The 26,613-nt window shown below is 39.1% G+C and overlaps 2 protein-coding genes across 9 annotated transcripts; one reads left to right on the top strand and one right to left on the bottom strand.

The window, feature by feature from the left end:
- Positions 1 to 778: 778 nt before the first annotated feature.
- On the top strand, positions 779 to 8,612 carry TEX30 (testis expressed 30). Of its 5 annotated transcripts, XM_026089645.1 has the most exons (6): positions 779 to 1,114; positions 2,029 to 2,127; positions 2,886 to 3,116; positions 4,786 to 4,837; positions 6,729 to 6,934; positions 8,135 to 8,612. In XM_026089645.1, the coding sequence occupies exons 1-6, from the start codon at positions 1,097 to 1,099 to the stop codon at positions 8,306 to 8,308; spliced, it is 780 nt and encodes a 259-aa protein (XP_025945430.1). In that variant the 5' UTR covers positions 779 to 1,096; the 3' UTR covers positions 8,309 to 8,612. The 5 variants fall into 5 exon arrangements, with proteins under 5 accessions (XP_025945430.1, XP_025945432.1, XP_025945435.1 ...); XM_026089647.1 differs by lacking the exon at positions 2,029 to 2,127; XM_026089650.1 differs by lacking the exon at positions 2,029 to 2,127 and having other exon boundaries at positions 781 to 1,266.
- Positions 8,613 to 11,956: 3,344 nt separating this feature from the next.
- KDELC1 (KDEL motif containing 1) lies at positions 11,957 to 24,106 on the bottom strand. Of its 4 annotated transcripts, none has more exons than XM_026089652.1 (10): positions 24,042 to 24,106; positions 21,714 to 21,919; positions 21,123 to 21,328; positions 20,234 to 20,311; positions 15,710 to 15,882; positions 14,395 to 14,632; positions 13,594 to 13,803; positions 13,073 to 13,162; positions 12,423 to 12,527; positions 11,957 to 12,198 (listed from the first exon to the last, which is right to left on the bottom strand). In XM_026089652.1, exons 1-10 carry the CDS (start codon positions 24,047 to 24,049, stop codon positions 12,181 to 12,183), a joined length of 1,332 nt encoding a protein of 443 aa, XP_025945437.1. In that variant the 5' UTR covers positions 24,050 to 24,106; the 3' UTR covers positions 11,957 to 12,180. The 4 variants fall into 4 exon arrangements, with proteins under 4 accessions (XP_025945437.1, XP_025945436.1, XP_025945439.1 ...); XM_026089651.1 differs by lacking the exon at positions 24,042 to 24,106 and adding an exon at positions 23,588 to 24,033; XM_026089654.1 differs by lacking the exons at positions 21,123 to 21,328; positions 24,042 to 24,106 and having other exon boundaries at positions 11,959 to 12,198; positions 21,714 to 21,793.
- Positions 24,107 to 26,613: the final 2,507 nt, after the last annotated feature.

Below are 26,613 nucleotides of genomic sequence, written 5' to 3'. Positions count from 1 at the left end.
ATATTGGTGCTACCTTTCATTTGATTGGATAAAAGCTGTCTTTATTGACCATGCTAATTTTTTTTTAATTGTACAAGCTTAAGTACAACCTAGGGGATAGCTAGACTTTGGCACTTGAAACTCTAATGGTATAGTTTGTCTCTTCTGTTACTGACCACCACATTGACCCAGTACGCAGCTAGCAGCCAGAAAAATTATCTAATGTAGCTCTGGGCACCCAGCTCATAGCAAGGCTCGAATCCATATTCCATAAAGTCAGTGAGAACCCAATTTTCCAGGCTATTCTTCAGTAATAATCTTTATTTCTTCAGAATTATCACTTGCAGTCCATATTTTTTTTTCTTCTTCAAGGCCTTCTTTGCTTATATGGGTGTCACTATGAGATTCTCCAAAATAWACATCCTACCTCCCTAAAGGATGACTCTACCAGCATTATGCAAAACGTGTGCATGCAACTGTAGCTCTAGAGGTGATCCTGCCTGCGCCCCCCCAGCCCGAGCCCCTCAGCGGCCTCCAAGCCCCTACTCCCCCTCTCTCCCTCTCCCTCGCCAGCTACACAGCTACAACCACCTCCGCCTCCCTGCCTCCGCCATTAACCCCCCACCACCGCCGCTCGCCTCCAGCTAGGCGGCTCTCAGGCCCCGCCCCTAGCAGCCGAGGGCGGGGCCTCGTTCTTCCGTGCGCCAATCAAGCACCGCCGCAGCCCTCTGCAGATGCCCTGCCCGCAGGAGGGAGGGCGGAGGGCTGTCATTCACGTGACGTCAAGCAGGGCGGGGGGTGGGAGGGGGAGAAGGATCCCGAGCGGCGCGGCGGCGTGGGTCGATCAAGCTGCTGCTTCGCGCGCGCATGGTCCTCAGCTCTTCTCCCCCTCTGCGTACCGCCCTCCCCAACGGCCGCGCCAGCCCTGGGGGCCGTTAACCGCTAGGGGCGGGGCGCGTGGGGCGGCCGTTGGGCAGCCGGAGCTGGGTGCACGGCTGAGGTGTCTGTGGCCTGCGCGGTTGGGCCCGTCTCCTCCCCTCTCAGGCGGCCGTCCTCACTGACGGTGTCTTTACCGCGGCGCCTTCCTGCGGGCAGACGCCGCTGCCCTCAGAGAGGAATGAGCGGGCACGCAGAGGTATGGCCGGCCTTCCTGTGCCCGCGCTGCCCCCGAGCGCGGGAGGTCTCCCCGCCTAGCGCACCGATGACTGTGACTCTGCTGGTTCGGCCCTTTGGAATCAGTGAAAAAGTTGAAATAAGCGGTCATTGTGGCCGAGCTGTCAGTCTCAGGTGGCCTGTGGCTTTGGGTTGTTTTCCAAGCTTGCTGCTTCTAACTCTGTGGTCTTTGCTTAAAAAGGAACTATGAAAGAAATTCTTGGTTAAATTTTGTACAGAGTTCAAGTTCTGCAAATAGAGAAAGTCAAAATATTTCAGGCAACATTGCATTTGCAACGTGGTGTTTTGTAGCTTTGCATTCATGCGGATACTGGAAAATGCATTTATGCTTATAATTCTCATTTTTTATTTATGTATTGCTGCTTTTTTAAAAAGTGAACTGGTGTCCTCTAGTAGACTAACAAAATGTTTACAATTCTGGTTTCAAGTCCTCACCCACAGCCTTACTGTGTATTGTTGGAAAAATCATTTAGTCTGCACATGCCTGAGTTTACCATGTGGGTAACAGTGCCTACATACTGCGAGGAGATAGTGTAATTTGCTTAGAAAGGTTGCAGAATGCTTCGCTTCTTTTAACAGCTGTGGCTGAATACATAGCAACAATCTACTTGGAATTATATTCCTAATTTACCATTAGAAATTTAAGGTAATAAGTCTGTGGCAACTGTACATCCCTCCTAGTGAGTCATATCAGCTTTGATCTGTGTTGCTACCATTGCCTTTCTAGGTGAAACTTACAGTATGGGTGTTGACCAGTGGAGCCCTGCATGACTTGGTATCTTCCTTGAGAGGCTACCCTGAGCAGTATCTCAGTAGCCAAGAAGCAGAAGTGTTGGATGTTTAGATTTCTGGTGTTCTTTCTCTATGTGTATATAGGTGACTGCTGACTGCCATACACTTCATACTGCCATCCCATTTTTGGCACCCTCTGTTTGCATTCCTGCATTTCAGCTGAGCAGTGAAAAGGCTATAAAGGTAGCAATTCTGTAACACAGCTGACAGCCGCTTTTTTCCTTGCTTGGTTCCTCTGATCATTGCCAAGAAGGAATATTTGAGAAGCAGTGGCAGCTGGGTATACAGTGGTATGAAATAGGGGTCCCATCTTGGTCCCAGTATGTTTTCCTCTGTTTTCAAGAGCTTTAAAGTTATGTTTAATGTCTAAAACTAGTATATTCAAATCCATTTCTCATGGTGCTCCGTTTTAGTGTTTTCCCTATGTAATCAAGTTTGAACATGGATCATACAGCTACAGCATTAGACAGTTGCAGCCAACACGGAGTTCTCTTGGCCCTATAGACTCCATGGGGCTCTGTAGATCCAAAAGCWTTGCAATAAGTGATCAGAGTCTAAATATTTTTTCACTATAGGAAATTCTAATTGTGGGGAGCTATTCAGGTCAACAGTGGCAGTTAGCACTCAATAGATACAGAGCTACATAGAATGTCTAGTAAGAAGTCAATTTATGCTGTGAAACATCCTATGAAGCTAGGGAAGCTTTGGTTCCTTCATTTTCTATATGGAGAAACTGAAGTGCCGAGTGGTAAGGGGATTTGCTCATAATCGCATGGAAAAATATTTGAACCAGAGGTAGAGTTACAGTATTCCCTTGTAGTGCCATCTAGTACTCTTAAACAGAATTTTTCCCCCTATCATTTGGTTTTCATTATCATAATTTATAGGCTGGAAATAATACTTTCATTTTTCTCATTATATTTTTTTGTTTTTGTTTCTAGGTTAAAGTGAAAATACCTTTTGGAAACAAATATCTGGATGCTATTTTTTCTGTCCCAAAGAAGAAATTAACATATGGAGTGATTCTTACCCATGGAGCTGGAGGAGATATGAATTTCCGTCAGTTAGTTTCTTTGGCAGCCTATCTTGTATCCCGTGGAATTCTGTGCCTGCGGTTTACTTGTAAAGGCCTTAACATTGCTTATAGGGCTAAAGCATACAAAGCAGTTGTGGTAAGAAGTGACCAAATTCTGTCAAAGCTCAGATCCATGGATATATTTCCAGAGTGGGCTACAGTACCTCCAATTTTTCCTTGATTTGAACTGTTTTCAGCTGATTAAAAAAAAAAAAAAATCCTGTCTGCTTCTGAATTTCCTAAATTACCACCAGAGATTAGTCAAGCAGCTATGGAAAAAGCAGAAGCACTAGTTAGCTGAATGGAGCTCACCATGGAGCTAATGGCCATGAGCAGAAACAACAGGAGCAGTTTTTAGATAGGTAGTAGTTGGAACAGCTGCAGCAAGTATATGGCTTTGAGTTCAAGGAGAGCAGGAAAAGCTTGAGACAAAGGCATGAATAGAGCAAGGATGTTTGGTGGGAGAGATTTTTTAGCTGGGAAAAATGAAAGGATTTGGGCAGGGTGGGGGTGAAAGGTAGATGTTCTGGGAGCCTGGTGAGGTGCTTGGTGAGGAGAAGGGGAATAAGGGATACAGCTTTCAGAGGGGATTTCAAATAAAAGAAAGTGACCTGGGGATTGTGCTGGGTCTCTGAGTGTTTGGCACTGAGAGAACAAACTTTGGGGAAGGAAGAGCAGGGGACTCTGGGATGCAGAAAGATTTGGGGCAGAGGAGATTGGAAGCAGCATGTGAGGGCCCTAGATGCCGAAATAATTTTTGGTTACAAAATCAGTTTAAACCATTATATGTTTGTGTTTATTTCTTTTTGCTGCTACTATTTTATTTAAGATGCTCTTACATACCTAGATTTTGTTAAAATGAGCGACCTTTTGCTATAATAGTATCAGCTTAGAGTCTGTTCTGGAGTGTGTAGAAAGGAGTGAAACTGTTCCCCTGATTATCTAGGGCATGGGAAGGTAATCTGAGCACTTTGCATCAAATCCAAAATTCGGGTAGGATTTGTAAGGGCATCAGATATTTTACGTGGGGAACTATGTCCAGTTCTTAAAGAATTAATTTGCATGAAGTCATTGTGATTATTTGCCTGTTACTTTGAAGTAAGACTTTGCTAGTATTAATGTGTCTGCTCTATATGTGTCTGATATTTTTCTTCAAAGCATAATGTTGTTAGCCACTTTATATTACATGCTAGCTACTGCATAACCATAGTTTAAAGGGCTCTGCTAAGATAGTAGATACTAATTAAAAAAAATCCAATTAGTTATCTTCTGTAAACTGAAAAAGTTCTGTTGCTGAATTTTATCTTTTCTGTCAAAAGTAACTGATTGTAACTTAACCTTTTTGTTGGAAATACAAAGTAAAATACATGACCTTAGCACAAAAACCCTTCACTGGGGGTTTTAATTTACTGTACCTTGTGATGGGCCAAAAGCCTGGATGTGGTCTGTTACTATAACTAGGCTGATACACGGTAATTAGGTACGTTTTGGTAACTTGATAGCCTATCTGAACTTTCAGACTTGCTGAGAACTAATGTGAAGTTGCTCATGATTATTACTTATCTTATATTTTTGCCACAAAGTATTATGTGGTTATTTGTGTGAAAAACAAAATGTTGTATATATGTATGTTCTTTGTTTAATCGGTAGGGGAAAATGCCTCCCATTTCATGTTTAGTAGCCACACACAGGAACAAAACCCTTCAGCTGTCTTAATGCTGCTGACTTGGTGACTTGAAATATTTCACTTTATCTTATTTCTTCAGGAATACTTAAAGCTTTCTGATGATTATAAACTTTCAGGTGTCTTCCTTGCAGGTAAGATTTTCATTATCTATAATTTTCTCTCTTATACTGGCTTTAGTAGTTGTAATCTGTAATTACTCGCTTTTGAAGTCTGCCCTGCTCTGGTAAAAAAATGAATGAACTTCAGATGTGGAGGATGGGTTTCAGTTTGAGATAGGCACCAAACACTTGATGTCTAACATGGGAACAAGCTAAATAAACTCTTACTAGTTAGGGAGACTAGAGATTGCCTAGAGAGAGCAATTCAACTGTCTGTTAGTAGGATCTCCTTTATGGAAAGTTGGACGCTTTGTGATCTTCATTAATTGATTAGTTGTCCACTGACTGCAATGGGAACATGGGTGCCAAAGCCACTTACATCATCTGCCTTTGGGTGTCAACCTGGAGCTGAAGCCTACAAGCTCTGTAGCTGGTGAGTGAGCCAGGCAGGTATACAACTTGGCTCTCTAGTAGCTGCGTTGAGCAGCACTGCTTCTTGGATCAAAAATGGGAATATCTAGCTTGACGTTTTCAAAAAATTCCTGTGGGAGTATGGTTGTCTAGACCTATTCACCATCCTTATGGCTGCTGCAGATTTTGCTCCAGAAGAAGGAAAGAAAGAGCAATAGGCCATGTTTTCCAGATTCTTTGAGAGAAAACTTTCTACTTCTAAGTGAAAGGGCATGACTTCTCTGATAATCCACATGTACGGGATTACTACAGGTTTTGAAGAATTCCAGTTATTGCAAATGGCTGTTTTCCCAAGGCAGATTTTGGTAAATAAACCCAGTGGCAGATAGAAAATCAGTTATATTATGTGAAAAGTGAAGTAGATGCATCCTACCTGGATTCCAGCTACTACTGTGCTATATAACCAAGTGGGAAATAATTTAGCTAGAAGTTAGTACAAGAATTGTTAGATGGGCAAGGAAGCAGCCAAAAGAGGGATTAATGAGCTAGAGTGGGATTGCTGATGGAATTCAAGACTCAGTCTGGGAACTGATCTGTTTAATATTTCTTGTTAACAAGCTTGACGGAGAAGATATGTGCTAATTAAATTTATTTTTGGCAAAAAGTTGGAAAGCATGGCAGTGCAGGGGAAGCTTGGGATGTAGTATGGGAAGAGCAATTTTATTAGATCTTGGATGTTTTCTCTGACAAAATACAAAAATAATTGATTGGGTTCCCAGTACATCCTTCTGACTCCTTGGGGGTGACTGGGGTTAACTTGATAGTGGAAAATCTGAATGTCCTCCAACTAACCTAAACCAAATCCACCTTAATATAAGTTAGTCCCTTTGGAATCGGCCACTTCTAACACTCAATTTTAGAGCATCGTAAACTCATATGCCTTTTCTTCAAGGAGATATTTTGATACCCCCTTGCTGTTATTCATGCAGCAGGTTCATTCTCCCCCCACCCCCTTTCTATTTTTACTTTTAGTTTTAGACTGAAATTTGAGGTGTGCATAAACACTTACTGGATTTGGTTTGGGGGCAAGGAACACAAAACTTTGTTTTTACTCTGAGCAGATTAAGGTCGCATAAGAAAAGCAATACAAGATAATAGCATTGTTCTTTAGAATTTCAAAGGTCTGGAATGTAGGGCCTGTTCCTCTTTTTTTTTTTCATAGGATGAACTATTATCCTTTCTGGTATTCCAAAGGATGTCTCTCCGTTTCTTTTGCCTTTTTTAAATAGTGATGTGAAACCATAATATAACCAGTCAGTTATCTTATCAGAAAATACTGAAATTCTGGTTAGTATTTTCCACAGAGTTGATGAATGAGAGTATCTCTAGTATTTTGTACCACTGGTGCACTGAAAAACACTTAAGATTGTTTTTAGGAATTGTTTATTCTAACAGAATGTAGATGAGGTGATAGTGGATATATTTTCTTGCTTTATTTTTACATGGGAGAAAGGCCGTTCCATGGGCTCACGAGCTGCTGCCTCAGTGATACGTCAGCTTAGCCAAGATAGTGATGACGACTTCATCCAAGGCTTAGTATGTTTATCTTACCCGTTGCATCGACCAAAACTTCAGTCCAAGCTCCRGGACGAGGATTTATTATTTATCAGGTGTCCAGTACTATTTGTCTCAGGATCAGCAGATGAGATGTGTGGAAAAGTGAGTATCCCAGTGAATGCCACTATGAAGGGCAGTATGGAGRAATAATGACTTTAGTATTGGTATCCACAGCTGTGACTTTGATTAATAGTCTTCTCTAAATATATATATTCTGAAGGAAGCTTTGGGTGGGAAACGTCTCCATCAGAATTAAGGAAACCTGAGGTGCTTTCTTTTGCTGTTCAGCACTTCTGGCTCATATTTGATCAGCTGCTGTAATAAATTCATTTCTGGGCCACTAAAATATTGCTGATTTAAATGTTTTGTCCTTCTTGATAGGAGAGGTTGTACCAAATTATAAACAGTATGTGGAAGGAGAGAGTTACTTGCTGTGCTGTCTTAACTCTGTCTTAACCATTTCAGGTTACAAAATAGAAACACTGTACTATGCCACCAATCCACATTCATCATATTTTCGTGACACGTTTTTCCAGCAAAGCAGTTTTGCCCACAGACAGACATCTGTGAAAGAAAGTGGTATTTTTGTTGAGATGAAAAACAAGTGTTCAGAGATCAGATTATAATGTTTTTCTGCTTTGTTTTCTTGCGAAGTACATGTATGTTGTCCTTCAGCAGTCCTACTCGAATTTGAGACTGTGTGCTTAGCATTTTCCATGCCTGGACAGTTTATAGGGAGTCATAACACTTTCTTAAGGGGTTGCAACCAAAATTAGTTGTGTTAGTAACCAGCAGATACTTGGAGTCTTAATAGCGGAAATCTTAGTTATTTCTGGGCTGGTTTATCATTTGTCTTCTATCTGTTTCCCGGGAAAGTCAAGTCAAAGCTAGTCTCTAGGGAACTATATTGATATTCTGCCCTTGTAGACAACTTTGACTTAACAAGTTCTATCATTTTATTGCTAGTAATACCCTCTGGCAGTGAGAGTAGATTCCTTTATCAGTGCAAGGGAAGGAGCCTTCACAGGGTTATGACCTCTGCAATTTTTTGAAGTTCTAAATTTCTGCTATTTTCATTTGAGTGATGGACTGACACTGAGGGCTAACCTTTTAGCAAATTCCATTACTGAATATGGGATTGTCACATCTTTTCTGTCAACATCTTTTTAATGTGCACACAACTCCACTTTTTTTTTTAAATATTTGCCTATTATGTTTTGCACAGGTAAAGGAACAGCTGTAACTTGCACAATTTTTAGCATCTGATTCTCTGACTTTTCCCATTCTTGATTTTCTCCATAGCAATTGTTAGAAGATGTGGCAAGCAAAATGAAAGCCCCTAAAAAAATCCATTGGATTGATAAAGCAAACCATGGGATGGCAGTCAAAGGACGAACAACAGATGATATCATGGAAGAAATAAACACACAGGTTTTTTCTTGGCTCAGAGAAAACATTGAACTGGAGGACAAATGATTATCAACTGTTAAGTAATACCTTAGGTTAACATTTCCTAAATATAGCAGATGAGAGAGTTTGTTATTTCTGATAGACAGGTTTTTGAAAACAAATATTTTCGGAGTGGTCTAAGTGTAAATACAAGTATAACTTTGTATGAATGTAAAAACTGTGTAAAACAATAAAGAACTGTTTCTAAAGGAGAAGGACACAATGTACCAAATATTCAGTACAGGGGCAGCATTCTCTTCTATATCTCCATGAAAATGCCTGTATACATTTATTGATCTGCATTACCAAATAAATGGTTTTTTGACTAATATTCAAAGTAATATCCTGGGGGGGGGAAATCTATTTTGAAGCCTCTGAATCTTTAGATATATTTTATTTCTGGGTATATTACTGATGTTATGGTTGTTTTGAAAAGATATTTTTCAAATTAAGCCTTATTTTGAAAAGTTGTTTTTTAAAATTAAACTTTTTTCTACTGATTTGTAGAATTCTGCCACCATGTCCTACAAGACTGCCCAATATGGCTTGTACTCCCCTACCTTTGTGCCATATCCTTGACCTCAATCCACTTCAAAAACTGTGGCAGAAGTAGAGCAGTCTCCCACTCTTACAATGTCTCTACCCTACAGAGCCAGATTCTGAACCTGCATGTGGTGGAGGAGGAGGGGARTGGGAGCAAGGTACTGCAAGCAGTTTTATGCATCAGGAACAAAGAATGTTAGTAGGGTCACAATTTTGAAAAGTTAGCTTGTTACAATCTGTTATGTAAAGAAAAGTCTCTATTCTCACAGGCTCTTTGGAGAGATAGGTGGAGAAGACTATTAGATTAAAACAGAGAAAAACCAAATGATGTTTTTACCAGTGGAGGAACTCCTGGAGGAGGAAGCAGTTCTGCCTATATGATGTGTTTCACAAGGCTTTTGGCAGAAAGACTCGGAGGAGGCCTGTGGGGGTTCAGACCTCATCATCCATTAGAAGGAGGAAGTCAGGTCTCCAACACTGAACTCTGAAGATTGGACATGTACTTTGTATGTGTTTACAGCTGCAGGCCTCCCCACTATGAATAACCTGTTTGTTGGTATAGCCAAAGAATATCACAATATGCTCACTGCCTTAAGCCAAATAACCAGAAGGCTACATAATGCCAAGCTGCAGTTATGACTATAAGCGAATGTACAAAGGTGGAACGGGTTTGGAGTTAATTACTTAGTCTTCCCTGGCACACTGCTGAATTGGGCACCTGTTTGTGTATCTAATAAAAACATCCCATCCATCATTCTGAGGGGCAAGAACAACCTATCCACTGGGCTCGAAAGGGTTCCCTGCATGCATGCAAAGTGCACAGCAAATGCTCATGATCTGGACAGTGCTATCTATCTTGTGCAGGGGTCAAATTGATCTTGGAGGCAGGGCCTGTGAACCTTGAACCACAAAAAGGTATGTTCACTAGCCGCTCAATACGAATGGGGACTTTGGTAGAAAGTGTTAGGGGTATGTGTTACAGTCACTGTATTGATGCACAAAGTATTATTGCATCATTACTGTTGGTTTTGTGGGAAAGAAAACCTGTTTGTCCCAGGAGGAATTTCTGAAACACAAGCTTTGTGTGCTTTCCTGTTGTGGGCTGTTCTACAGAAGGCAATTTCTGAAATCAGAGAGGCTCTTGGGAAAGATCTTGTATTCTGAGACAACTGGAAAGCCCACTTTCCTGGATCAGCCTGGTACTTTKCAGCAAGTTGCACATCCAGAAGGTGTTGATAGTGTCCAGGATGTCCCAGGTGGCGATCAGCTATTAGCCACCAGGGACCTGCCTGAAAATGGGCCTAGAAATTTTGTGTGCTGCTCCTTTAAGCCAGTACCAATGTCCCATAAGGCCAGAAGCATGTCTTTTGTATCTTGTCTCTAAAAGATCTCATATGGATGACAACATTGTCCCACTAGGAGGTGCTCATTGGTCCAGCCGAGATTTGGCACACCTGGGCCTTGAAAAGAGCAAAGCTCAGCCATGTTCTTGTTTTACTGGGAAATGGCTTCTGTTCTCAGCTATAGTCATGAGTCCTGACCCTGAGATGAATGGCTGGTTGGTCCTGTAAAAAGCTTCTTGGTATTGTCTCCTGAGTACACGGCTCATCTCCACAACCAACAGTTTCCCCAAACCTGCTTCTGTCATTCTGTGCCTTTATGGCTTGTAGCTTGCTGCTACAGAGCAATCAGTCTGAGGTGAATAGTCAGTTCTAGTCTGGAGGTCCTTCCTGGGAGCAGCTTTTGTGCCTGACATTGCAGAGCTGCTTAAATGTACTCCGAGCCAGCCCTGGTGAGCTCAGATGATTTCTGCAATGCTTTGGTCAGGAGATTGGATTGATAGCTTTATTTTGGTGTTGTAATGTAAAAAATATCATTGAAGACTTTAGCTTATTATAGTTTTAAAATATATGGCATATGTGGCTTACCAAATGATCCAACAAAGTATTCCTTATTGTCAAGAGTAAACAACAGAAGTTACTTTTCCGCAACTATTCACAGAACCCAGATGGGGAAAGAGCAAAACCAGCTGGCCTGATTTCTTTAAAATTCTTTTTGTTTAATTGCAAATATGATCAATAAGGCTTAGTGCTTATTGTTTATTAGCCATATGAAAGAGATTTCTGCTACAGTAAAGGAAGAACTTAAGTAAATTAGATACGACACTAAGCCAGCTAATCAGCTTACTAGATAAGAACTGGCTCTATAAAACTGCTTTGCAGACAACTGTGGGTTATCAGTGTTGCATTTAGAAGGCTACTGCTAACAATATACTTGTAGGCTCATTTTTGCTATAGCAAAAGTAATCAATAGATGAAAGTTAAACGTTGGTCAGATGTAATATTCCTCTTTTGTTTCTCACAGGATAGCTCATAAATGCTGATCTCCCAACAGTAATGTTATTTAATAAGCACAGGACACATTTAAATGTTCACAGCTGTTTCCAAAACAGACACACAAGGAAAGAAGCCATATAGATTTYAAATTGACTGGCTATGTAAAACAAAGTAAAACAAATTCATTTTTGGCTGGAAACATGTTCTGACTTCGAATTTCATGAATTTAGACTTAACTGTGAATCTACCTATATAGCATTTTGAGATGATGTTAATATGCTCATAACAGTTGAGTTACTTGAGCAGTTTCAGTAGAGAGTAGATATTTTAAAAATAAAATAGCCTTGAGAAATAATGATCGGTTTAGTTTCAGTAGTCACTGCTAAACTCTACTTAATTCTCTTTATATTGCCAAAGAGACTAAGAATTTCACAAAGCATCTGTAAAAAATCCTACAGAACTTAAAATTTTTTATCTAGTATTTTTAAAGTGTCCAATAGAACTGAGCTTTTCCTTTAGGATTCTGTAAGACTTAAATATATATATATATATATATACACTAAAAAATCCACGTCGTTTTCTTTGAGAATGCTGGTTCTCTCAGAAGGAACACAGTTATGGTCTGAGAAAGACCACTTTGGATAGATGAACTGGGAGGGAGGTTTGCAATTCATATTTAGTCATTTTTGCAGAACACACCTGTGACTAGACCCAGTACACCAAGTGGTTTGTATTCATGAAAAGTATCTGCATTTCAAGGGTATCTCAGAACAAGAACACACGACTCTGATATGAAGATGTTTTTTATTTTAAAAAACATTATAAAAACATTTTGAACAAAGTTCAATGACTTCATGATAAAAAGAAAATTGGTGGTGGTTGGTTTTCTTCCAAACATAGATCATGATGCAATAAACTTCGTAATATCCATTGAAATTTTAATTCAAATTTTCCTTCTTTCGTTAAGAAAGGATTCTTAATGTGGGCAAATATTCCAAAAAATGATTTTTTTTCTTTCTGTCAGAGTTCATCTTTGGTCTGTAATCAAGCAGGAACAGCCATTTTTCAGTTAATTGTAAACTCAATTTTCAACTGTCTAGTGCTGCAAATGCACTAAGAAAAAAAAGTTTCCAAGACTGATAGGTCTTAATATTGTGGTAACTGATACTATGCATTATTGCACAATAGCTGTACCAATTTAATTGAAAATGAACTGAAGACATTCAGCTCTTGCACTACATTTAATATTCTATGTACTGTACCTTTTTTCTGTGGCAAGTACATGGAAAGAGGTCATCATCAGGCTGCTGCACTCTCTCCATGCCATCTCTGATTTTTGGCTCATTTACTTGCAAACTGGAATATTCCTAATTAAAAAAAGGCGGCATTATTAGTTCATAAACTTGTTTGTTAAATTATACATCTGGTTGCAAATACTGCAACAAYTCAGCTGAATAATTCTGTAAAAGTAATGTGGCTACACAGTCTCTTCCTAAACCTCCATACTGTGTCATGGAAAGGGTAAACAGATATTTAATCGTTGACAAGAACCCCTGCGGGTGCCTCACTGTAGTTTCAATATCTTGGTGCTAATGCACAGATATTTTCAGCTGTGGTTCACAGGGTGTATGTCTGATGTGGAATTCTTTGATCACTGCGGGCAACATATTCTTGCAGATTAAATCAAGATTTATGGGATCTGATTCCTTCTCTCAATCTGCCAACATAGTCTTAAGAGGTTTCATAGGAAATAACTGCATACAATCTCTATAATCCAGTCAAAGTTTTTGATTGCTGCTGTTTGCTTTGTGGCTTCAGTACTGGATTGGCCAATTTCCAGCAGCTCTGTCTCCCTGATTTTTTTCTGTGGAATTTCTATTTCAGTGGTAGTAGCAATTAAAAATGTACTAACCTGAAAAAGTTTGAAATAGTAACAAAAAATATGATCTCCCATGAGATTATTTCTTGCAAATTCCTGTCCAGATTTTGCAATATTTTTTGCCTGTGAAGAAAACAAAAGTCTTAAAAAATCCTGTCATAAAGTTATTTCAGGATGCTGGTATTGCTTCTGGCGTTAAATATAGTGTCGATTGTTTACAATAATTAATCATTTATTTTTACCTAATACCTACATGCCCTGAATTGAATTGTCCATAAAACAGTAACATAAATCCCCTACTGATAAAAGGAAGAGATTAAGAATTTAAGCATTCTTAATTTTAAAGGGAGGCATTAATATTTTTAATTTCTCAAAAATTCAACTTAATTTCCAAATTAAGGGCAGTATTATATATTATAAAGAAGTGTTTTTCTTATTTATACAGCTGATAACACTCATTCAGAAATCCTTATAATAGATTTTTTATTTTAAACAAACGCACTTTTTGCTCTCTTCTTTTGTCAAGAAACATTGCATTATAAATATATATTTACCTCTTCATCATGCTCTTTTGCCCACTGTAGTTTCTCTAGTAGATCACTCAGGTCACTTTTAAACGGAATATAGTGTTTCCATGGCTGCAGCTCATTATAAAAATGCTCATAGTAGATGGAGTCTTGCTTTAGCACTACACTGTTTCCTGCTAGTAGATAAGGCAATCTGTATGCTGCCACTGTGCCATCAATATTAATTTGATATTTATACTGAAAAAAATGACCATAAGTTATTAACAAATAGAAGATCTGAGTAGCTTGGTTAGGTTTTATTATTCTGAGGGCACTGGGTATTACTGACTTGCTGATATTGAGAAATGTAGGACTGGCTAGGCAAGCATCAATTTTTAAGTAGTTTTTGTTATTTAGTTTGGGATTCATCACAATGCAGAGAGTACACAGAGATGCCCTCTTCATCAATTAAGTTCTCCGGAAATTCTTAAGACGCTCATCCTCTGATGTGAGGGTAGATGTGCCACTTCATCCATTGATTTTTCCCCACTATGTTAATTATGTTAGTAGTCCTGATCACTGAATCAGGAAAAAGAAATAAAAAGGAACTTGGAGTTATTAGATTACACAAGAGGGTTCTACTGAACCTTCAGATGTAAATCAAACATAATTGTCTTCAATCTAAGAGCTACACAGCAGCTAAGCCCACTGGAGGGATGTCTAGTCACGCTTGTCTTTGGTGTTGGGGTGGAAAACTGCAATCCCTGTATTATAAATAATATATACAAAGTTATTTGATAATAAGAAACACTGAGAACCTAGTTCTACAGAAAGCAATTAGTGACCTACCTTAAAAAAATCAAAAAATGAAATGTGCTTAACAATGGGGCCATAGAGGCTTTCATCATGTTTAAAAAAGAAAAAGTTTGTGAAAGCAGCATCTATGATCTTTGGATATTTTCTGCTGAGTTTTACAAGTTCAAGCCTCTCTTTTCGGCTGTCACGTCCTCTCCAAAATGCTGTGGTATTCTTGTCCTCCCATGATGGGCCAGTATTAGCTTGAACTGACATCATATCCAGACTGACTCTGGCAGAGAAAGAAGAAGTGATTTAATAAGAAAGTCTATCAGAAATTTTTTAAAAATGCTACTTAAATTTATTTCAGTGCCATTATTTGAAAGACTTTACAGCACCAACACACAAATAACAAAAGATGAAGGTCAGTCATGGGTACACTCATATATGCATTGGCACTYGTATTTTTGCAATAATAAAAATAAATAAGGAATGTCAAGTTAACAGGTTTGCGGCAAACAGCATCAGTTCAGTGGTGACACTGTGTGTGGAAAGGATACCTATCTGTTGTCATGGGAAAATAAATGGCTGAAAGTGGATATGGTTGACAAACAGATGAAGGTGGTGCAGGATAATGCAGTGACTGATAATGGTGATGAGGCAGCCATGATAGTCCAAGGCAAGGTTTGTATGTAACTGGCTTAATGCGAGGTATTTCACTTCCTTAAAAATCTTGCTTAAACTAAACAACTGAAACACACAAATTGATGGGGAGCACATTTAGGAAAAGTCTTATCGATAAAGAGAAGGAACCTGAACTGAATACAGTGAAATGATAAATAGATTCAAAATGGATAGTGAAGATATCTTAGAAACTGATTTTCTAGTGTTTCAAGACAGCAGTACAGCTGTTACCAAGGCCAGTTATTATCAGGAATCAAAGTGGGAGATGATAAGACCTAGGCTGAGAATTTTGGCTAAGTAGGGTTTTAAAAGAAACAGATTGGATTCTAGGAAAATCATGAAGAAAGAGACCTGGCCAGTTGTCAACATGTTTACAGAGTAAAAAACAAACAAAAACCCCTTGAAATGTTCACTCCAAGTGCTGTTTTCATTGACTTGACCACATTCAGATTAATTTTGATTTCTGAAATAAAAGTGAAGTATATTTTAATAGACATAATTCATATGTTATACAATGCATAAATTGGTTATGCTAAGATATTAATTATATATTTCTAGCCTATCTAGAGGCTACTAATGTTTGAATAAATAAACAGTAAAACAGTTAATATACTGGTAATATAAATGTCTTTTTGGAAGACTATTCACTGTAATACTTTTATGAAAATTGTAAGTAATTTCTTACCGTCCCATAGTTTCCAAAACTGAGTCTGTTAAGTCGTATGTTGGCATGACAATGTCTTTTGACTCACTGGACCCACACCATGAGAAAATAGGGTGAAGGATCTGTGGAGGTTTCTTTTTCTCCAAAGGCCAATCACCCAAATTAACAAAAAATTCTACATCTGGCATTTTCACCTACACAGAAACAAAGTAGGCACAAATGTATTTTAGTACAAAGCAGTATTCTTCTGCTGGCGTCTGACATTTTGAGAACAACTACACTGAGAGAAAATTGAGCCAGGTCAATTATATACCCAATCCATCCATAATAGATGGTTAAAGTTCAGAAATGTTGTATTAAAAGTACCCAGACCAGACAGTAAAGCCTACAAGTTTTTTTTTCTTTTTTTTTTCTTTCTTTTTTTTTTTTTTTAAGAATCACACAAAATCATGTCTTTTTTAAGGGATATGAACGCCTCCGTTTAGAGGATAATTTCATGTTATACTTCACATAATTGGCCACATATTCTTTGTCCCAGTCTAGCATTGGGATCTAGTAAGCAATCATCTGGTTCCAGCATAAGTTGGACCATCTTGTTGATTGTATGGAAAACTGTTGTTGGGTGGTCAACTACTTTTCTGACATATCAGTGAACTGATCCGATTTGCCCTCTATCTGCATGGTGGCTACAGCCAACACAAGAGAAGTAACAGGAATGAACAGCCATGATGGAAAGACCACATTTAGTCAACGCTAGGGTTAATTATTAAGCATAGTATGGCACTGCATCCTCGCTTATTTAAAAAACATTGGTAATACTGAAACCATTATCTGAAATCACATGTCTCAATGTGCAGTGGCAGCCCAAAGGCTATCAAAATATTGGCCATTGCCAGGAAATGTTGTGAGAACAGAACAGAGGGCATAATTTTGCTGCTATATACAACCTTGATGCACCTACATCTTAAGCATTGTGTGAAGTTCTGGTCTTTGCATGCAAAGTAAGAGAAGGTACAAAGAAGGGCAGCTACTTTGATGGGGATGGACCAGCTGCCTTACAAGGAGAAACTAAAAATGTGGGACACTTCAGTTTGAATAGCAGAAGGCTGAAGGGAAAATATGATTGAGTTTTACAGAATCCTGAATACATGGATAATGTGACTGCAAAATGCTTATCTTTTCCTTGTTCACCCTCTTCATGACGTATTTTTTTTATATAAATCTCTACATCTCCCTCAGTTGCCTCTTTCAAAGCAAAAGAATGCTAGTCAAATTAGCCTGTTTTTATATGCAAGTCATCTGACATCTGAACACCCTTGTCACTGTATAGCTCTTTTTGAGACAGTGAAATGAGCACTGCGCACAGTATTCACAAGATAGGAATGTCACGGGTTTTATGCAATAACGTAATCTTTTCTCTTTTGTTCTTGCTTCCTTCCTTAATAATTCATAATGCAGTATTTGAATATTATGAATATCTCTTGGAATAATTCCAGGATCTCTGTCCTGAGTAATATCAGATAATTTAGAGATCATGTATGATTAGGAATATCTTGTTCATGTTTTATCATCAAATATCTTAATATCTATATGAGAAAATACCTTTTCTGAAGGAAGAACAATTCTGAATATAATATGCTAATAATTCACAAATTAAAATACACATATACATGTAAAAAATACAGYTATAAGCATAATGTTGACTCCCCGGTATATATGTGTATGAAAACTTTTTTGCTTTTAAACCCCTTTATTCTTGAAGTCAGAATGGCTGGTCATGTTCTAACATTTCAGGATTTTTCTGTGGCCCAAATACATTTTATTAAGTTTCTAATTGAATGTATCTTTCTGGACAGAAACAGGAATTAATCATTTGCCAGGTATCAAACTTGGGGTACACACTCCCAAATGCTTGAATATATTTTCTCTAACCTGATGATATATGAAAACCTTTGGCAGACAAATCCAGAAATTCTAAAGAGAGAGMCACAAAGCTATAGTTTTTGCCTTCTGTGTACACACTGACAGAAAAGGTTTTATTCTGTATCTTTGTTTCAAAGGCAGTTTGGATACACTTTCTAATCTTCAGCACTAATCTTTATTAGTACAGTGCCATCTAATGGTTATAATGGACATAAAAAAAGCTACAAATCACATTTTATCTACATCAGCAGTGACAAAGCCATCCAACAGGTTAAATTTTCTTCTCCAACCCAACGGCTGTATTGTTGTTCAATCACATTATTGAACAAAAATTCCTATGCCATCTCTTGGGGATGAAGCAAATTGTGTTCTCTAGAACCATAAATAGTTTGTCTTTGGAGTTAACAAGTCTTTTTCAACATTTAAGCTATATCCCCTTGATGTGATTTAATTCCATTGTTTCTTATCTTACACAACTGCCACAGAGAACAGCTTCCTTCCATCTTCCACAGAGCAACCTTTTAGATAATCAAAGACTATCTTCATATCTCTGTCAGTTTCTGTTAGATGAAACAATCCTCATTTAAATGAATCATTCTTTGTACATCTAGTCATTCTTACCACTTCCCTCTGTAATGTCATTAATTGAACAATCTTTCTTAAAACACAGTACCCAAAGGTAGGTACCACAGTAGCACAGCTGAGGTTTTACTAATCCTGACCATAGTGGAAAGGAAAATACTTCACATTTACTTCAATGTTTGTTCTGTTAATATGTGTATTTTTTTTTGCAACAGTATGCCACTGCTGACTCATGTTAAATTTGTGATACTATAACCTTCCCACGTTCCTGCAGAAATTACCACTCATTATAATTATCTGGTTTATCCTGCCTTTATGTAGTACGCTGCCTTTTTCACTTCATTTATATCCACTTTTTCATACAATTTCTCTTGCTTGTCAAGAAAATCTTTAATTCTGACTCTGTTCTGCAAGGTGCCTGCAAGTTCTCCCAGCTTTATGTTATCTGTAAATTTAATAAGCATATTCTCTATTTATCATTCAGTAAAAACACAACTAAACTATTAAATGGGGACTGGGCCTAGGACAAATCTCTGAAGAAATATTTGGTACATCTTTCACCTGTCTGGAACCATTGGCAACTATTCTTTAAGAAGGGTTTTCCAACCATGTTACACTAGTTTCTTCTAATCAAAAATTTCCTATGTTGTTCATGAGAAACTCAAGAGACTTACCCTCAAAAGCCTTTCTAAAATAAAAATATTTGACATCATACATGAAATCTATTATCTTGTTATAGATGAAAATTATATAGGTTTGGCTCGATTTGTTCATGATAAATCCACGTTGTCTGATACTGATAAGCATCAACATAATAATGTGTTTATTATTTTTTACATAGATTTTAAAGGAATTTAGTTAAACAACTCCAAACTTTGGTAGCTCCTGTCTCTTCTTTTCCCCTTTCAAAGACAAGTACTGTATCTTTTTTACAGTCAGAAACAGTTATTGTTTAACTCAGATATTTTCATATTTCTGATGCTACTCTGTGTACATAATAATCACATGTATTAATAATGTTAATGAATCTTTCAGTAATGTGAACTAGTTTCCACCTCCTGCACAATTCCTTATTGCATTTCAGGTCACTGGAAAGCTGGTTCCTTAGCCAACTTGGTCTCTCCCTATTCTTGCTTTGGAGAATTTGTCCTTGTGCCCTTAATATTGTTTATTAGAGGAACTAACAACTCCCTTTTTCCTGATAGTTGCCTTCTATCTTCTGTATTGATATTTGATTTCAGTTCCCTGGAGTCACTTTTCTTAAAGTCTGGACTTACAATTCAAATGCTCAGTGTTTGCATTGTGCCTTGAAGGTAATGCAACACCAAACTTGCAGCCATTTCTGCACCTCTTATGCTTGAGGTTTTTACAGGCGTCAGGACATCCCTACCATGATTTAGATAGTGCTGGAACTTGTCCAAATTATGAACGCCTCCATAGGCTGCCCTGCAGGCGTCACTGATGTTCAGAGCGCCCCAATCTGTGTGTGCTGAAACTTCAGCCCTTTCTTTATTCCTTCTGCCTCTATGTACAGAACGTTAGKTTTTTTTATAGATTCCCTAGAAAAGAGCCTGTGTGGTGCTTTTTGCTTATATATTGAGGGACCTTTCCCACATGCCACCTGGTGGGCTTTTGGTGCTCCCATTCAACCCTTCTTGTCATATTTTCAAAATATTGAATTTAATGGAGAATGATATAAAGTCCCTATTTTTTTACTTCATCCTATAAAATGTAATAGCAAAGACAGAATTTTCTGTTAGATCCTACAAGATGGCTAATTTACTCTATAGAAGAATCACACTCTTCAAGTCTGCCTGACTCTGCTAACCAATTAACATTTCTGATATTCCATACACTGATCACATAGCATTCCAGAACATCCCAACTTCAACCAGAAAAATCTGATCTTTGAGTTATTAATCAAAGAACAAAAACAGCTTTTTAACCAATACAGTAATAAATATACCAAAGTGTATTTATTGAGCCCATGTTTCTTTAAATTATGACATATAGAATAATTGATTGTATAGATGTACTCACTTTTCTTGTCAAAGAAAGAAGTATGGCATCCATGAAAATTCTGAAGCCAACATGTTCCCCGTATGTCTTTATATAAACCTGAAAATAATCCAAAGTTTTTACTGGACTAGCGTTTTCATTTCAGAGAATGGCTGGCATAATTTAGAGCTCTTTCAATCTCATAGTAAAGATCTAGTCAAACAGATTGTATGACTTTATCTATACATTTACGAATCAGCTGAGAAGCTTTAGAAATCTTGTCTCTCATAAAATCATAGGAAAGCAGAAGAAAAAAGACAAGCTTTACTTGCTCTTTGCAGACATTTCAGAGCTGTCTCGTGTAAACAGAAACTGGATGCCTGTTTCTGTTGTGATCTTTCGTTCTCATTTCCCTGTGAAACTCTACTCAAGGCAGTAGGGTTTTTTGTTTGCTTGTTTGTTTGTTTGTTTATGAAGAACTGTAGCTCTGATCCTCAATGGAGCTAGGTGGTATTTCCTTACCTCAGAATTATGCACAGCATAATTTACTGATGCATGTCACAATTAGATGATCATGACACTCCACAGCAGTATTACTCAGAGAATAGGAAACTGAACTAGCATTTAGGAGACCTAGTTCTGTTCCCAATTCTCATATTGGGATTGGTTGTACAATCTTGGAAAGTAATTTGTCTCTTCATTATGTTTCAATTGCTTCAGTTGTAACATCGACAGAATGCACTTTACAAAGTGGGACAGATATTATTGACCTCATATTCAAAGCATTCAACTTCAAGGACAGAGAAGCAAACAGAGGCAGTTTCTTAAAGAACAGATTAACACATTCCTCCGAACTGGAAAAAGCCAAGTAGCTTAACTGATCACTTGCCACCAGATCCCCATACGGACTTCAGATCAACCCATACTGTACCTCATTATCTTTGATAGTGTAATGACACAAACTCTGTCTTTGTCCAAACCTCTGTGGAATTTCCTTTGCAATCTTATCTGGATCAACAGTGGGAAAATTTGCTAGGTCTCTTTGAATCTGTGGAATGGTCTGAGGGCAGCCCATCTCTTCCAGCCATGCACTGCTCTCTTCCTGAGGGCAGTCACAGTTTTCATGGTAAACAGGTCCTTTTAGGAACACAGTTATTAGTTTATTTTTAATAAGTCATACTACGCCATTGAGATCAGACAAAAGGGTTAGACACTGAGCATTCACTGTTTAGGGCTAATCCTTCTGCAACTCTGAATGGACACGTTCTGACTCCAGTGAAGTCATGTCTAGCTGCTTCTGACTGAACACTTTACATGTACTCAATACGCATTAGTTTCATAGCATTTGTTTCTGTTTTCTCTACTGAATAGTATATGCAGGGCACTTATAACTGTCCATAACTCCAGTGGGATTTGATAGTTCACAGCATTTCATGAGAAGCTCTATGTTAGTCCTAGAAAGCATTCACAGTTTGTGAGAAAAAGCCACAATATGAAATCTCTGTGTAGTGCTGCTTCTTACCTTTTAAAATATACGGAGACTTTGCAACATGTTTATCTGTGGTTTTAATTTCTATCTTCAGGTTTTTGTAGCTTGCATACATCCTGTATCTCACAATGAAGGAACCATCTTTCCTGTCCAATACTTGCACACCAACCCGAGTGAACTGCTCATCTGGAGCAGTTATCTTCACCTGGAATGCATTTTCACCTGGTGACGAAGTGAACCTAACCAGAAAAGAAGTGGGAGCTTAATTAAAAAGTAAACACACAACAGTTTTCTTAGAGCCTGATCCACTCCTTTTCAAGCTGACAGATTTCCAGGGACTTCACTGAGCTGCACTGGGCCTTTATTAACCACATGTCCTAATGTTCAGGTAAGGAAGGCATGATTTTTCCAAAGAGAGTTTTAATACGTTACCTTGTAATGTAAGGACACAATGTCCTGTGTTGTCAGAAGCACTAGGTTACAAGCAGTTTCCACTCAGATACTTGTGAACACACTTCCAGAATTACTTGATGTTACATGTTGAACAGTATCGGAAATACTGTCTTTTTTGGCTTATATGGAAACAGAGCACATTTAAAAATGCAGTGCAGCCCTTTATTAGTAATAGCCCAGGTGCAGAGTGATGAAAAGGTAGTAAGCATGCAGATAAATGGAACTTGGTCATTATAAAAAAAATACCAGAACAAGCTTCATTTTACCAGCTTAGCACTTCCATTATTTTACATAAACGGAACCAAAATGTTTCCAGTTTACCTAACAGTCCCTGGAGTACTTTCTAATTGACTATATTGAGCTGGTGCCTACATGTTCAGAAGAAATACTGGTATACCTAGCAATGGAAACAAGCAGGAAACCTGAGTGGGCATATAATAAATTAATCATTTATCGTTAAGGTTTTGACAAAGCAAAATAAATCATAACTTGTTGGTTGGACTAAAGTGCGTGTTTTGTTAACTTTTTAAACTGCCTTTCTCATCTCATATCAAATAAAATTTGGTATAAAAAATGGTATACAAATTAAATTTTATACTAGTCGATGGAAACAAGTTCAGAGGAGTTTGGAAAAGATTGTAATTGCTTAATAAGTAAGATAATTCCCTACTTTCATCTTGCAGATGAGAAAAATCAAACCAATTAGACAAATTAACCAATGGCAGAAACAGTCTAGCTCCACTGAAGTCACCGTGGTCTTTTATTCCACAAATAAATTTGCCCTGGCATTTTGTTGAACTTTTTTTTTTTAGTCCAGTACTGCACAAGAATACACATTTCTTATTACCGCCAGGCAAACAGGCCTGCTAGAATTAATTTAAGGAGAGTGTTATGTAGTAGTTGACACCCATACAATGATTAAACTGGCTTTCCAAGTGATATACGGAACAAGCCATGTAAGGAGCCTTCAGCACCAGTAATTTCCCTTTCTGCAAGAAACTCTTAAGTAACTTCCTTAATAAAATGTTGAAGTAGTTAAGTGGGGATGCGAGTAGATAAGGCCAGTCCCACTGAGGATGCACAGATCTGAAAGGGAATTTAGACATGTGGGTGTGGCTGTGTGTTAAAGGGGAAAAGCAAGAAGCTTCACATGCTCCCAAAAAATCCAGCAATCATGATTTGGACCCAGACCCAGCAAATATTTAAGAATGTGCCTAACTTCAGGAAAACTGTACATTTGCACATCTTTTTTGGGAGGGAGTAAAGCCTGGAGAAGGACAACTAGAGAGCTCTGTAATTCTCAATGTAGATTATTTCACCATCTTGATGGGGAGAGGGGAGGTGGACATGAAATTATGCCCGTGGAGTAAGAAGGCGACATTTTAACCGATCTCTCAATTTTCTGCCTGTAACCAAAGTGCAAAGTCTCTGCGAAAAGAAGCTGCCATACTTACTTCTGCCCTTCAGTGTCCACGGCCTGCACATAAAAGTAGCGAGCGGGAAGGACGGCCTCGGCTCTCAGGCCGGGCCCCCATACTGCGGTGTGCTCCGGACTCAGCTGGCTCCCTCCACCCGTGGCAGCCCCCGCCGCAATGACTCCCACAGCGAAGCAAAGCAGCCAAATGCTACACATTGACGGGGCTTCCTCCGACGGGGAAACGCCGCCAAGGAGCAGGAGGGAGCCCAGAGGGAGGAGGCGGCGCGGGCAAGGCCAGGCAGCGGCTGCGCCGCGACCGGGCTCTGCCCAGGACAAAGGCGCCCGCAGAGCTGCCTGCTGCCCCTCACCGCGGCACCGGACAGTCCCGCCTTCGGCGCCGCTGCATGGGGCGGGGGTGGCACACGGCGCCTGGTCGCGGGGCCGCCGCCCTCGCCCTGTGCCTGCGTGTGGCTGCCGGCTCCCCTCCTCACCGCAGCATCCCGCGGCTCCGCACGGCGTCAGCGGGAAGTGGCCGGCGCCGGGGCCGGCCGCCCGGCCCAGCCGCTTCCGAAGGAGCGCGGCGGCGGGCCGTGTCGCACTTCCCGCGCGGAGCGGCGCTGCTGGGAGATGTAGTCGGGCTCCGCCGAGGGCGGCYGTTGGCTGTTGGCGGCCGTTGGGGAGCCGCGCGCGCTCTGCCCACAGCTTCCTCAGCTCCGGAGCTGCCCGCCGCTCGGGATGCCATGCTAACATAAATAATCACTTAACTAGTCCTAGCGGAGGCACTAAARCTCTGGTGATACGACAGTATGTGCTAACCTAAGCCCACCGCGCTGTTATAACCAGTCTCCTGTTGTCATGCATTATGTTCTGTATTAGTAAAATGATCCAAATTCTGGTTCTATGAGCAGATAGAAAACGTGAAAAGATACAGTTTATTGAAGCATTTCAAACCATGACTACATGGATTTTCATCCTAAAAATTATTCCACGAAAATATAAATAAATAATAAAAATATAAAATACATACACATAAATAATATAAATATAAATCATATATAAATAATATACATACACATATATACAACATTTCTAAGTTATCAACAAGAAAGAAAGCCAAGATGACTCAAGCTGGGCAAATGGCAATTATGCACTTATGTATTTCTAAACAGAGTTTTGCTATAACTTTGTGCTTTTCTGAATGATTTTATATGTATATCTACATGTTTTTATGAAGGTAGGAATGAAACTGTGAACACAAGAGTGAGTCACCCCTCTGCAGTGGAGAGGTAATACATTGCGGAGGTGGAAAGGAATCCAAATTGAATAGGTGGCTTTCAGGCTCTGTGGAAAGTCTGGCTTCTCTGTTGCCTCAGAGACTTTTAGAATTGGCTTCAAAGAGTTTCAAAGACCTTTGCCTGAACTTAAGAGAAAAAAAGAAATACTCTTCATCAATGACATAGGGTGCTCTGTACTACATGTAAGAAGCGCAGAGGTGGGACCACAGCGCACAGCAGGGAGTTCAGCTGATTCCCAGCCTCCAGCCCGAGGCCCCTGTGCACCCAGGGTGTGAGTGCGGACAAGGACAACCGCGTCAGGGAAAGCTCTGGAYAGCCAGGGTTTATTTCATTACATAGTAAGGAGTTACAGGCAGGGTAGCGGGTTGGATTGCAACAAACACGATCTTGGTGGCTTCTGAGATGATGGGTTTCATCAACCTTGTGGGTGTAGTTTGTGCTACTTACTCCCTTTTTGATTATGCCTTCCTAGAATCTGGATCCACAGGTTTATCAGTGTAAAGAGCTAAATGGAAAGGGCTTGTTGTACTCCCCTTGTTTTAATAATATTAAGGGTTTACTGTTTTTCTTAAGAAACATAGAACAAGACCTGGGTTTCCAAATAAGGAAGAAACCATGGGAAAGGTTACCAGAGTATGTAGACCGTCAATCAGATACGTTTCTTAAAGACTTTAGATGAGGCTTGAGGGATAGAGGTTTAAAAAGAGTCTTTAGTTTCTTGAAGCTGGTTGTGGTTAATACCATTGAACTCTGAAAAATGATGCAACTTCTTTTGCACAGAAGAGCAAACACAGAAAGAGTTAAACACTGACACTGTTCTTAATACCTCTGTGCACACATGTACCCAAATGCTTTCTTAGTCATTTAGCTACAGAAACCTCATCAACATGAAGGCTTCTTTGTGGGAGAACTTCAATCCTAAAAGATAATTTTAATTTTGCTCTTTATTGTTTTTCTCTTGTTAAACAATACAGTAAATTAAATCTCATCAAGGAGTCTTCTTTTGAATTCTGAAGAGATTTTGTGGTTTGCATTTTGAAATACTGAAAATATGTTTATAGAAAGGCACATAAAAAATAAATTGCTTTTAGAAAATCATAGGCTGAGAAAGGACCACCTAGGTCACTGAATTTAGTCTTTTCCGACAAGCAACTTCATCATAGAATGTCTTAAAAATTATCAAGCTTCAGCTTCTATAGAGACAATTTTTGCCTCCTGACATTTATTTTATAAACTGAAATATACTCCTCAGCTTATGTTTTGCTGTATGAAACAAGCCAGTTTCCTTTAATGCCCTTGGAAAAGAATTTTAAATATGTTTCTATTTAACAAGAAATGCCATAGCTATGGACTTCAAAGAATGTACTTCCTCTTCCTAGTAGAAGGGGATTGGCACATTAAAAAAAGCAGAATACCAATGAAGTAAAGGTGACACCTTTCTACCCTCCTGCCTTCTACCTTCCAGCTTTTCTTCCCCCACATAAATACTGCTCAGGGAATCTGTGTACACATTTGGCACTATTTTTCAGCACCCAAACAAGCTGTAAAATAAATCATAAAACCTAATTTTAGTTCTGTCTGGCAAAGCCAGCGTTGTTGCTATCCTAATGCCTATAATTTGGCTCAAAAAAAATGCTTTGGAGGCAGAATTGCTTAATTACTTCAAAGGCTGTTGGCCGACTAAGGCTCCACAGGCTTCCAGCTGGCAAAGACTTAAAGGGACATTCTCAATTATGAGAGGTAAGTCTCCTCAGGATGAAGCCATATA

This window comes from Apteryx rowi, unplaced genomic scaffold (assembly GCF_003343035.1).
Source record: "Apteryx rowi isolate R43461 unplaced genomic scaffold, aptRow1 scaffold_824, whole genome shotgun sequence".
In the NCBI taxonomy this organism is placed as follows: domain Eukaryota; kingdom Metazoa; phylum Chordata; class Aves; order Apterygiformes; family Apterygidae; genus Apteryx; species Apteryx rowi.
Note: the sequence above shows the minus strand (reverse complement) of the source record. Positions and strands in the feature narration are given on the sequence as shown.

Bases quoted from the DNA above. Each gene is read 5' to 3' on its own strand.
- KDELC1 (XM_026089651.1), bottom strand. From the start codon at position 23,766: ATGTGTAGCATTTGGCTGCTTTGCTTCGCTGTGGGAGTCATTGCGGCG. The intron at 21,329-21,713 runs GTAAGAAGCAGC...TGTTCCTAAAAG, and splicing joins GTCTCCGTATATTTTAAAAG to GACCTGTTTACCATGAAAAC. The intron at 15,883-20,233 runs GTGAGTACATCT...GTTTCTGTGTAG, and splicing joins TTCTTTCTTTGACAAGAAAA to GTGAAAATGCCAGATGTAGA.